This window comes from Cyprinus carpio, chromosome B4 (genome assembly GCF_018340385.1).
Source record: "Cyprinus carpio isolate SPL01 chromosome B4, ASM1834038v1, whole genome shotgun sequence".
Lineage (NCBI taxonomy): Eukaryota > Metazoa > Chordata > Actinopteri > Cypriniformes > Cyprinidae > Cyprinus > Cyprinus carpio.
In genome coordinates this window covers 3347952-3361466 of record NC_056600.1, presented here as the reverse complement: position 1 = coordinate 3361466, position 13515 = coordinate 3347952, and the positions used below count along the sequence as shown (strand labels likewise).

At 42.7% G+C, this 13515-nt stretch overlaps 1 protein-coding gene across 1 annotated transcript in view; it reads left to right on the top strand.

The window, feature by feature from the left end:
* Positions 1 to 13515, top strand: part of LOC109072030 (pleckstrin homology domain-containing family A member 5-like) — a 56197-nt gene that overhangs the window by 21988 nt on the left and 20694 nt on the right. Inside the window, 3 exon segments of the mRNA XM_042721639.1 lie at positions 989 to 1089; positions 4488 to 4603; positions 5813 to 6724. Of these exon segments, the coding sequence (XP_042577573.1) occupies positions 989 to 1089; positions 4488 to 4603; positions 5813 to 6724 (1129 nt within the window).

The window sequence follows — 13515 nt, the reverse complement described above, 5'->3', positions numbered from 1 at the left end:
AATGCTTTTTAATCATCGATTCCTTTCAAAACACTGACTTATTCATAAACAAAATATATTTATCATCTGCAAATGATTGAATCTTTCATTCAACAAATTCGATTCATTCAGGAATTAAACAAGTGATTTAATTTACTTCAAAAACACTGATTCATTCATTGAATTATTCACTCAACTGATTAAGTTCATTCAGGTCTTTAAGTGTTCTATGGTTAGTTTTGTCTTGAATTCATTTGGAACTATTTTTGTTGGCAGAGCAAAAACAGACATTAATAGTTTCATGTTGACCTTCTGTTTATTGAACGCTTAAAAGCATTATCACTCATAATTGTGCCGTTGGCCTGAATTGAATTTTTCTTGAGACTTTTTACATTTACATTTTACATTTAGTCATTTTGCAGATGCTTTTATCCAAAATACTTTTATCCCCAAAGACTTAGAATTGAGGGATACATAAAGCGATTCTTTTTAAAGAGGCAAACAGACACAGGAAGTGCTTGTAATACCAAGTTTTAGGCATTGTTCGAATAAGTACAAGCTAGAAAGAGAAGGAATAAATAAAGAGAAAGACAAAGTTGAGACATGCTGTTATTTCTCTAAGCGATCTGACGAATGATTAAAAGGCGGGTTTTGCAAATAAAATTGAGTTTTTTGTGAATGTTGAAAATAATGAATGGCATAATGGCTGTTTTTGGCATTATTAAGGTAATAGTAACGGTTAACACAGCTGTCGGCAAGCAACTCTTGACAGATTGGTCGCAGTGTGCAATCAGAACGATAGAGTTCACAGTCGAGAGCAGTCACAACCTCATTGACACGCTCGGATGCACACAACCCTGCAGTTTTCCCATCAGCCCCGCCAGACTGTCTGTTTACCCGAACCCCTGCCGAAATAAACACCCAGTCATCAGCTGCAAGTTTAACAGGTTCCCTGGCAGTCGTCGAATATATGCTAATGTTCTCAACGTCTCTGTCTTTGTGTCTTCAGATGAGAAGGAAGAGGGAATCTTGGGAAGTATCCTCCTGCCCAGCTTCCACATCTCCATGCTGTCTGTGGATGACCACATAACCAGGAAATACGCCTTCAAGGTCAGAGACGCATTCAGAGTCTCTCAAGCGTGGCCATATTTTACATGTAAATGCAGTTTGGAAGAAGGCAGGTGAACAGACTGGTGAATAGAAGAGTTGAAACACTTCATTTAAACAGAGTTATAGTTGATAGATGTTCACTTTTAGCTTTATTGTTGTAAATGAACATTGCTTTTTCTATCACGTGAAACAAGCCCCTGCTTTTTTATTGGCCACCATTTGAAAAAGCAGTTTAAATTTAATGTCATTATGAAATTTGAGGTTAATTCTACATATTGTACATTTTTAAAGGGGTCATATGACGTTTCTAAAAAGAACATTATTTTATGTATTTGGTGTAATGAAATGTGTTTATGCGGTTTAAGACTCAAACACATTTTTTTCCACATACTGTACATTATTGTTTCTCCTCTATGCCCTGCCTTCAGAAACATGTTGATTTTATTAAAGCTCATCGGTCTGAAAAGCGAGGTGTGCTCTGATTGGCCAGCTATCCAGTGCGTTGTGATTGGCCGAATACCTCAAGCGTGTGACGGAAATGTTACGCCCCTCAACATACTGTGATGCCGTCTCCTGGCACGACGAGACAAAACCAATAAAACCCATTACAATCAAGGCATTTGTTCCATCCAGTGGGGACATAATTACTGATTATAATGACTTATACTGTCTTTTTACACATAAAACCATTTCTGCATTTGTGATCGGAGAAACAACAAACAACAAGCGCTACTCTACACTGCTCAAAACTCACATTTGAATCATCAGTGGCAAATTCTTTAAATATGAAAACGTACTTACAGGTTGTGTGTCAGAATTATTTGTCAGAACACCAGCATTGTAGGCTACTTTCCCAGGAAACAGTCCTTGTCCTTTGTAAAATGCGCTGCACACATCTGAATATTTGGGTTGAACTGTTCTGGAACAGTGTTGTAAATACAACTTAACCACTGATTTCTAGTTGTGTCCTCATAAAGTAACACACAGCATCTCCACGACATGGTGGCAGCAACAATACTACAGCGAGAATCGAAGTTACGCCTTCTTTCTTTGCGTGAACATTTGGATGGTGTTATGCAAATCTTCCCACATTGTGATGTAGACACATGCGTGTTTAAAAGGAGGGTGTGGAAGAGTCTTAACTTTTATAAAGAATATCTCTTTGGGTTTGAGACTTTAGTCTTTGCAACTTTAGGGATCTTATCTTTTCACGAACAGCTTGTAACACTCCATAGAGAAAGGAAAAATTTAAATCGCATCCTATGACACCTTTAACATTCAAACATGAACTAACAATGAACAATTTATACACTTCTTTTAAAAAGGTTGGTAAGATTTTTTTTATTTTTTTTTTTAAAGAAGTCTCTTACACTCATCAATGCTGCACTTATTTGATCAAAAATACAGCAAAAACTGTTTTCTATTCAGATATATCTGAGAATATAGTTTATTGCTTGGATTAAAAGCTGAATTTTCAGCATCATTACTCCAGTCTCCAGTATCACATGATCTTCAGAAATCATTCAAATATGCTGATTTGCTGCTCAAGAAACATTTCTGATTATTATCAATGTTGAAAACCATTGCGCTGCTTTATATTTTTCTGGAAACCATGATACATTTGATTTTTCAGGATTCTTTGATGAATAGATCATCCAAAAGAACAGCATTTATTTGCAATAGAAATCTTTTGGAACATTTTAAATGTCTTTATTGTCACTTTTGATCAATGTAATGTATCCTTGCTGAATAAAAGTATTAATTTATTAAAAAAAAAAAAAAAAAAAAAAAAACCTTACTGACTTTTGAACTTTTGAACATTAAAAAAAAACTAAACCAATATTTTAAAAAATGTATTCATTGTTTGTTTCTGATACCAAGTTGAATCTTATTATACATTTTTTACTTATCTAATGGCTTATAAAAACAAACCTTGTCCCTTTTAGGATCCTGACTATTTCCATTAAAAGCACTGGAAATATTACGCTGACTTCAGGCCAGCAAAACCTTTTAGTATTAACATGAGAATTAAAGTTTAGACAGATTTAGTCTCTCTCTGGGGTCGGATCGGTGTGTTCATTTGTGAATTTAATCAAGTCTCGAAAATAAAATCCTGCCATCCTGCTCAAGGGCGAGAGTTTGGCTCTAGTAAAACTACTATTAACTTGAGTTAGACCAGTTTCCTGACACAGGTTTTTGCTGGATGGCACTTTTCAGCTGACGCTGCATTCTTGTGTCTTCTTCTGTGAGAGTTTGCATCTCAGTGGAGTCATTTACCTATTAGTGCAGGTATTTTCATGTCGACTCATTACTTTTTCTCGATCTTATTCTCTATTTCACAATGGTGTGGCTTGGCCTCCATGAGGATACATGAACTCGAGAATCACGATGTTTACTAGATGGAGCTTCGCTAATATGGTGAGTCCTGAGTTTGCACAATGCCACATTGACATACTTCACCGCATTAACCCAGGAGCATCTTCATTCTTTCATTATCTAGACCTTAAAGGAATAGTTCACCCAAAAATTAACATTTGCTGAAAATGTATTCGCCCACAAGCCATTCAAGATGTAGATGAGTTTGTTTCTCCATCAGATTTGGAGAAATGTAGCATTGCATCACTTGCTCACCAGTGGATGCTCTGCAGTGAATGGGTGCCGTCAGAATGAGAGTCCAAACAGCTGATAAAAACATCTCAATAATCCACACCACTCCAGAACATCAGTTAACATCCTGTAAAGTCAAAACCTGTGTTTGTAAGAACCAAATCCATAAGACATTTTGCTTCTGTCCAAAATACGAGTCCATAATCCATAATAAGGACTCATATTTTGGCCAGAAATTATGGTTTAAAGCTAAAACATCTTAATGGATTTGTTTCTTACAAACACGCAGGTTTTGGTTTCACAATGTTAACCGATGGACTGGAGCAGTGTGGATTACTTGTGGATTATTTTGATGTTTTTATCAGCTGTTTGGACTCTCATTCTGACGGCACCCATTAAGAGTGTATCTCCTAGAAATGTATTCTGTATGCTGCCTATGTAGACTGAAACATCTCACTAGGGTTTATAACAGAGTTCTTGCTAACTATTCTAAAGCGCTGAGTGTTCGCTCTTTGAAGCTTATATAAACTGTTGTGAAAGACGAGTTGTAATATCCAGACAAAAGCTGTCAGAGTTGAGCAGTCAGACAAACTCCTAAGGGGCCCTGAACGATGGGGGTCTGTCAACTCAAATCCTCCCGACGAAGATCTGCTCACTTCAGAAAGACTACTCAAGCATTATTGCATTTTTTGCCGCTGACACCAGCTAAGACACCCAAAGCAGGTATTTATTGGTATTCACCGTCCACTCTTTTTTCCCCTCAGGTTGCTATGTTGGTTTTTCACAACTAGGCGACGCATCCAAACATGCGGACGTACTATTTCAGCACTGACACAGCCAAAGATATGGAGTCCTGGATGAAGGTTATGACGGATGCAGCATTGGTCCACTCTGAGCCAATCAGAAGGTAAGAAAACGTGCTTCGGTTCAATCTGAACCAATCAAAAGGTAAACATTCAAATCCCTTGAACCACCTCAATGACATTTATAGCCGTTCATTTTAGTGTTTGTTTTCCCAGGTTAAGAGTTAGTGCAAAATAAGTAATTAATGATATAAATTATAACAGTTATAAAATAAATAAAAAAATCTGAAGTTGTTTTTTATGTTCAGTAATGCTGAAAAAATAATTATTTTTTGCAAAATTTTTAAAGCGAAAATAAAGAAAAAAAAACTAAAGTTCTTTGTTATCAGCGAAAATGTGAATTGTTAATTGTTAAAAAGATATTTTACTCAATTTGTTTTTCTGTGTTAAGAATGTTTTTTTAAGCAAAACAAAATAAGTTATTAATATAATAAACTGAAAATTTTAAAGGAATAATAAATTAAAGGAAAAAAATATGTTTTTTTATGATCAGTAAATAATGTCAAAATATTAATATTTTTTTTAATGTATAATTTTACCTCAGTTTAAGAAGCAGTTTCTAATAAGCAAAACAAAATATGTAACTAGTAATATATAAATAGCTTAAAATCAATAATAACAAAGAAGATGATGTAAATTGGTAATGTTTTTTTAATAAAAATATATTTTACTTAATTTTCCAGGTTAAGAATTATTTATATTGTTAACTTGTCTTTAAGCTGCCTCAGTAGAAACCACTTCATTATTTCCTCTTTACACTTGGTACTCTTTATAATGGTGCTTATGTCATACCTTTTTGAGTTTCTAGACAAGAGCCGCTTCTTTCCCGATAGAGTCTATCGAGCAGAGATTTTCACAGCTTCATAAGTGCAGAAGATGTTTTTGAAAAGCTGTGTGTCTTGTTTGTTTCATTACAGCTTTTAGCACAATCACAGATGCTGAAGAGGTCTCTCAGACTTAAACCCTTGCTTTTCTTTTTTTCGGCAACAGGATCACAGCTGTGATTGAAATTGAACTGCAGCTCACTTTTCATAGAAACAAAGTGATTTTTATTAAAAGAGACACAAATGTTTGGTCAGAAAGAGATTGCATTTATTTTGTGTTTCAGTGGTGCTCTGTGTCATGTAGTTCTTGTTGTAGTGATTTTTTTTATATATATTATATATTTTTAGAGGTTTTGTATATTTTTTTTTTTATGTGATGTTTTCTTTTTTTTCTCTCTCTCTATATTTTTTTTCTTTCTCTTTCTGCAGGCTTGAGAAGGTGAAGGTGGACTCACGAAGCCCTCAGGAGATGAACAACATGCTGAATCACAGAGTCTTAACCCGACCCGAGATCCAAAACAACGAGAGAAACCGCGAGACGCTCCGCCAGGAGGAGAAGAAACAGAAAGCCGTGGACAAGCAGAAAGAGAAAGACAGCAGGGTAAGCGTGCAGAAAGATGGAGAGCGATACACCCTCCAGAGGGACGCCGACAACTACACTCTGCACTCAGATGCTCAGAGACTCGCTCTGCAGAAAGACGGAGACCGATACATGCTGCAGAAGGACGTGGAGAAATATGTCCTGCAGAAAGACGGAGAGAAATACGCCGTCCACAAAGACGGAGAGAAGTACCTGCTGCAGAAGGATGGCCAGAAATACACGCTACACAAAGACGGAGACAAGTTCACGCTTCAGAGGGAAGGCGAAAAATACGGTCCCCCGAAAGACGGCGAGAAGATCCTGCAAAGAGAGACGAGGTACCCTCATGGAGACAAACACATGCAGCAGAAAGACCCGGAGAAACCCGTCCCGCCGCCGCGGGAGGGTGAGAAATACGGCTTCCAGAAAGAGGGCGCTGTGGAGCGGCCGCTCACCAAGATCAACAGCATCAAACTCCAGCCGGCTCAAGCGGCGGCCATCGCTGCGGCCGTCTCAGCCTCCAAACAGCTCCAGAGTGCAGCGGGATCCAGGCAGTACAAGCCGGCCCAGGTCAACGGTTCTGGGGAACGAGGAGGAGACAGAAGCCCTGGAGACATGAGCAACACGATGCCCCAGAGGACGTCGGTGCCGCCACAGCCGGCAGAACCAGAGCGAACTCTGAGCAGAACCAACTCCATGCAGCAGCTGGAGCAGTGGGTCCGTACGCACCGCACACGGGCCCCGGATGATGACACCAGGAGGTGGGGAAATGGATTTTATAACCCTTTAGTGGTTCATTTCAAGCTAATATTGCTTATTGTATTGCTTTATTGTTTTGAGTGTGTTTTTGGTTTGTTTGTTTGTGTTTGTTTTTGTGTTTGCTTTTTAGTGAGGTTGTGATGATCCATGAGAGACTAGCTTGAATGTGACTATAGACTACACAATAAATATTACAAACTTTACATTATAAACTACAAGCTTTACAAACCAAACATACTACATGCTACACAATACACATTTTACACTACACAGTACAAACTACAGGAAACTTTACAAACTATTTTTATTACAAAGTACACGGTGCACACTTTACAAACTTTACAAACTATATGTAACATTTTAAACAAAACTATTTGCATTACAAACGACATGTGACTTTGTAGACTAAGCAATAAATATTTACAAACTTTACATTATGAGCTAGAAACTTTACAAACCAAATGTATTACATGCTACACAATACACATTTTACACTACACAGTACAAACTACAGGAAACAAATTACTTTTAGTACACAGTACACAGTACACACTTTACAAACTTTACAAACTATATGTAACATTTTAAACTTTAAAACTACTTGCATTACAAACTACATGTGACTTTATAGACTACACAATAAATATTACAAACTTTACATTATGAGCTAGAAACTTTACAAACCAAACATACTACATGCTACACAATACACATTTTACACTACACAGTACAAACTACAGGAAACAAATTACTTTTAATACAAAGTACACAGTACACACTTTACAAACTTTATAAACTGTATGTAACATTTTAAACTTTAAAACTACTTGCATTACGAACTACATGTGACTTTATAGACTACACAATAAATATTACAAACTTTACATTATGAGCTAGAAACTTTACAAACCAAAAGACTACATGCTACACAATTCACATTTTACACTACACAGTACAAACTACAGGAAACTTTACAAACTACTTTTATTACAAAGTACACAGTACTCACTTTACAAACTTTACAAACTATATGTAACATTTTAAACATTAAAACTATTTGCATTACAAACTACATGTGACTTTGTAGACTAAGCAATAAATATTACAAACTTTATGAGCTAGAAACTTTAAAAACCAAACATACTACATGCTACACAATACACATTTTACACTACACAGTACAAACCACAGGAAACTTTACAAACTACTTTTATTACAAAGTGCACAGTACACACTTTACAAACTATATAACGTTTTAAACATTAAAACTACTTGCATTACAAACTATATGCGTTTTTTTAGACTACACAATAAATATAAAAAAAAATATTTTGAACTACGAACTTTACAAGCCAAACATATTACATTAAATGTGCTTAAATTTAATGCTACATATTAAAAATTACACAATATACATTTTACAAAATGCTCACTTTGCACATTAACTGCACAATATAAACTTTACAGTCCCTGCTTGACAAAATATACAGTATGAACAAACCAAACACATTGATACTACAAGCTACATAATGCCTGCTTCTGTCACGAAACGCACACAGACAGGTAGATCCAATCGCAGTGTTTAATGGGTAATCCAGAATTCATAAACTTAGCCAGGCAAAGGTCAAAATCCAGGTGAGCAGTCCAAAAACAAGAAACATAACCAACGGAATGGAAACACGAAAAGCAGGGTGACATTCAACAAGGACTCCGTGACACCGACAGAAACAAACCAGGTATATATAGACAGGTGATTACAATACTAACGGGGAATTGGCTGAGTGCAATGATTAATAACCAGGGACAGCTGAGTGCAATGAGCAGTGATGAAACAGACAAGACTATGGGAAATGCAGTTCTAAAGTGGGGTGACGATAAGGGGAAGTGAGACCTCTAGTGGCCACCCAGGGAGACACAGAACAGACACCGTGACACTACCCCCCCTCTAAGGAGCAGCTTCCAGATGCTCCTCAGAACAAAAACACAAAACAAAGAGACCAGGAGGGAGGTGGACTGGTGGAGGCAGAACACGGGGGAGGGATGGCGGGCCAGGCCCGTGTAGGGGAACTGGACCGGCAAGCGATGGCTCCGCTGGTAGCCCAGGTGGCTTGGTCAGATCAGGGGGCCACGGTGGACCGAAAGTTCAGGGGACCACGAGGGACCAGGCAGTTCAGGTGGCCACGGTGGACCCGAAAGTTCAGGGGACCACGAGGGACCAGGCAGTTCAGGTGGCCACGGTGGATCAGTCCATTCTCGTTGTGCAGACACGGCCAGGGAGGATTTCGCCATTTGAGTGGCCCAATGGAACCTGCCGTAATCGGGGAGAGCCAGTAAAGGATGCAGGCTGTGGCGATGGCCATGGTCACGGCCTTGGGAACGGGCATCGGGAATGGCCATCAGACAAGGGCACCGTCCTCGGTGAACGGCCTTGGACACGGGTATCGCCTCCGGAACCATCTCGGGCAACCCCGCATCGGCCTCCGGAACAGCATCGGGCACCGCCTCGGGAATGGCATCGGACATCGGACAAAGGACACCGCCTCGGGAGCGACCTCGGCATCGGGCACCGCCTCGGGAACGGTCTCAGGAACGGTCTCAGGAACGGCCTCAGGAACGGCCTCAGGAACGGCCTCAGGAACGGCCTCAGGAACGGCATTGGACAAGGACCCCAACAGGTCCGCCTCGGGAACGGCCTCGGGCACGGCCTCGGGAACGACCTCGGGCTCGGACTTCGGGCACCGCCTCGGGGAACGGCCTTGGCATCGGGCACGCCTCTGGGAACTGCCTCGACCCTCGGGCACCGCCTCGGGAAACGGCCTTGGACAAGGACAACCGCCTCGGGAACGACCTCTGCATCGGGCACCACCTCAGGAACGACCTCGGCCTGCGCATCGGCCACCGCCTCGGGAACCACCTCGGCCACCGCATCAGGCACCGCCTCGGGCACCGCCTCGGCCTCATCCGGAACCAACTTCGGGCACCGCCTCGGTCTCTGGAACAACATCGGGCACCGCCTCGACCTTCGGAAACGGCATCGTGGCACTCCGCCAATCCGCATCGGGAACGGCATCGGGTCACCGCCTCGACCCTCCAGAACGCATCGGGCACCGCCCTGACCTCCAGAAACAAGCCTCAGTCTCGGGGCACTACATCGGAACAACCGTCCTCTGGCAAAACCGTCTACTGGCAACCCATATGTCGGGCACCGCCTCGGCATCGGGCACCGCCTCGGCATCGTTACATTGCATCGGGAACACCACCTCGGCCACGCCATCAGGCAACGCCTCGGCATCGGGCACCGCCTCGGCATCGGACATTGCATCGGGAACCGCCTCGGCCACCGCATCAGGCACCGCCTCGGCATCGGCACCGCCTCGGCATCGGACATTGCATCCGGGAACCGCCTCGGCCACCGCATCAGGCACCGCCTCGGCATCGGGCACCGCCTCGGCATCGGACATTGCCATCGGTGCAGGGAACCACCTCGGTCCACCGCATCAGGCACCGCCTCGGCATCGGGCACCGCCTCGGCACCGCCTCGGCAACGGGCACCGCCTCGGCATCGGGACATTGCATCGGGAACCGCCTCGCCACCGCATCAGGCACCGCCTCGCCAACCGCATCAGGCACCGCCTCGGCATCGGACACAGCCTCGGGCACCGCCCTGGGCATCGGGCACAGCCTCGGGCACCGCCTCGGGAACCGCCTCAGCATCGGGCACAGCCTCGGGCACCGCCTCGGGAACCTCGGGCACGTCCACCTGGACGACAGCGGCCCGCTCGGGAACGTTCCTCCTTGGACGCAGGCAGCAGGCCCGCTCGGAACGTCCTCCTGGACGCAGCGGCCCGCTCGGGAACTTCCTCCCTGGACGGCAGCGGCCCGCTCGGGGGAACGTCCTCCTGGACGGCAGCGGCCCGCTCGGGAACGTCCTCGAACTGGACGGCAGCGGCCCTGCTCGGGAACGGCCTTGGACATGGGCAGCGGCCCGCTCGCAGAAAACGTCCTCCTGGGCTTTGAGGAACGGCTGACCAGCCTGTCTCCTCCTCCTGCGGCCTCTATGATGGCGTGCGCCGGTGCTTCCTTGACGGAAGACTCAGGCGTTGAGTCAACCATCTTGTCTGCCAACACAGGTGTAGATTACGACCATCCTGGTGCAGTGGTGCTGGGCTGGCGGTCATTCCTCGGGCTGTGGTGGCTGGGGCTGTCGGCCATCGGTGTGCTGTGGCGCTGGGCTGGCGGCCATCTTGTGCTGTGGCGCTGGGCTGGTGGCCATCTTGTGCTGTGGCGCTGGGCTGGCGGCCATCTTGTGCTGTGGCGCTGGGCTGGCGGCCATCTTGGGCTGTGGCACAGGGCTGGCGGCCATCTTGGGCTGTGGCACAGGGCTGGCGGCCATCCTCTGCTGTGGCGCTGGGCTGGCGGCCATCTTGTGCTGTGGCGCTGGGCTGGCGGCCATCTTGTGCTCTGGCTGGGCTGGGCTGGCGGCCATCTTGTATGGAGACTGCAGTTGTGGTTGATGTATCCCACTGAGCACGATGGCACAGGTAAAGGGTAAACCCCCAAAGTCTAGGATCTCCAGCCCCTTCATCTCCCATTGAGGCAAAGGTTCATCCAGACAATGGTTAAAAAAGTCCTTCAGTGCTGCATCATTATAACCCAACCCGAGCCGCCATGGTCCAAAACAATTGCTCCCAGGCCACCCACCTCACTCCCCATTTGACGAAGGGTGGTTAAGTTCCGGAATCTACCCCCTCCGTTTCCTCCATGGTGGCTGGGGAGCAGATTCAAAATCCCACACCGCTGGATCTAGGCATGACGGAGTCCTTCTGTCACGCAAACGCACACAACAAGGTAATCCAATCGCAGTGTTTAATGGGTAATCCAGAATTCATTAAACTTAGCCAGGCAAAGGTCAAAATCCCATGTGACGCAGGTCCGTGAGCAGTCCAAAAACAAGAAACATAACCAACGGAATGGAACCACGAAAAGTAGGGTGACATTCAACACACCGACAGAAACAAACCAGGTATATATAGACAGGTGATTACAATACTAACGGGGAATTGGCTGAGTGCAATGATTAATAACCATGGACAGCTGAGTGCAATGAGCAGTGATGAAACAGACAAGACTATGGGAAATGCAGTTCTAAAGTGGGGTGACGATAAGGGGAAGTGAGACCTCTAGTGGCCACCCAGGGAGACACAGAACAGACACCGTGACAGCTTCACAAATTACTTGTATTACAATTTACACAGTACACACTTTACATGCTTTACAAACCAAACCCATTACAAACTATATGTTTTAAATGCTACACACACAGTAAACTACACAAAACTATATTTTACAAAATGTTCACTTTACAAACTATACACATTGTCAGACTCAAAATACTTGCTTTACAATCTAAACACATTGCACATTATACAATTCCTTTTTTACAAACTACTTGGATTATGAATTACAGTACAAACGGCAAACTACACAATATACATTTTGCAAACTACAAAATACTCACTTTACAAGCTAAACGCATTACACATTAGTTTATAAAAGCAGGTATTTCGTTTGTATAGTTTGTAAAGACTTTTGTAGTTAATGCTTTTTGACTTTTATTTGTAGTTTTTAGCATGTATATTGAGTAGCTTGTAATGTTTAACTTGTAAACTTATTTTGTAGTTTGAAAAGTGTACATTTTACCAAACACAAACTACACTATACACAAAATATCAACTGCATAATATATGCTTTACCATCTACACACATTACAAACTACAACATAGTTTGTGTTTAGTTTGTAAAAGCAGGTATTGTGTAGTTTTTAAAGTTTGTAGTTTGTAATTTTTGACTTTTATATGTAGTTTTAAGCTTGTATATTGTGTAGCTTGTAATGTTTAGATTGTAATCTTATTATCTTGTACTTTAGGTGTATATTATGTTTGTTATGTTTATATACCTATACATTCTTCTCAAACTACACAGTACAAACTTACCAAACCAAAAACTTTACAGGTTATAAACTTTAAAGGGTTAGTTCACCCAAAAATGAAAATTCTGTCATGAATTACTCACCCTCATGTCGTTCCAAACCTGTAAGACCTTTGGAACACAAATTAAGATTTTTTTAAAATTAAATATGAGAACGCTCTCAAAGAAAACAAAAATTGCATAATTTATTCAACAATTCTTCTCCCGAGTTAACATCGTCCACCATTTTGGAGAGTCCCACGATGCATATGCGCACTTTCTCCAGAACGTTAACGACACTGATTACGTTCCGTGGAAAGCGCGCACATACGTCGTGGTACTCTCCAACATGATGGAAGACGGTAACTGTATTGTTTAGTTTGTAACATTTAGTTTGTAAAAAAGATTTTATAATTTTGTAAAGTGTGGCTTATGGAGTTTACAATGTAGTCACATTTGCTTCTCAAACTACACAATATGCACTTTACAAACTACTTTACTTTTTGAGTGCATATATATAGTTGTATTTTTGTACACTCAGTCTGTCCGTCAGAAAACAAACTAGATGCTGTATTCATGCATCACTGTCTGAGTTTCTGAAGCATCAGTGCCAGAGAGCAGCAGAGTGCTGTGTTTTCTCTCCCACTCTCAGTCCCCTGACACATCCGCTCCACAACAAACTCCAGCATCTGCAGGCAGTGTTCCTGCATGAGCTCTTTATCATGACCCAACAGATATTTTTACCTCTGCCCAGTCTCAATGCCTCCGCTGGCCCGGACCGGTTATGTGGGAGCAGCGTATCCTGTCAGGTGCCATCCTCCGTTTA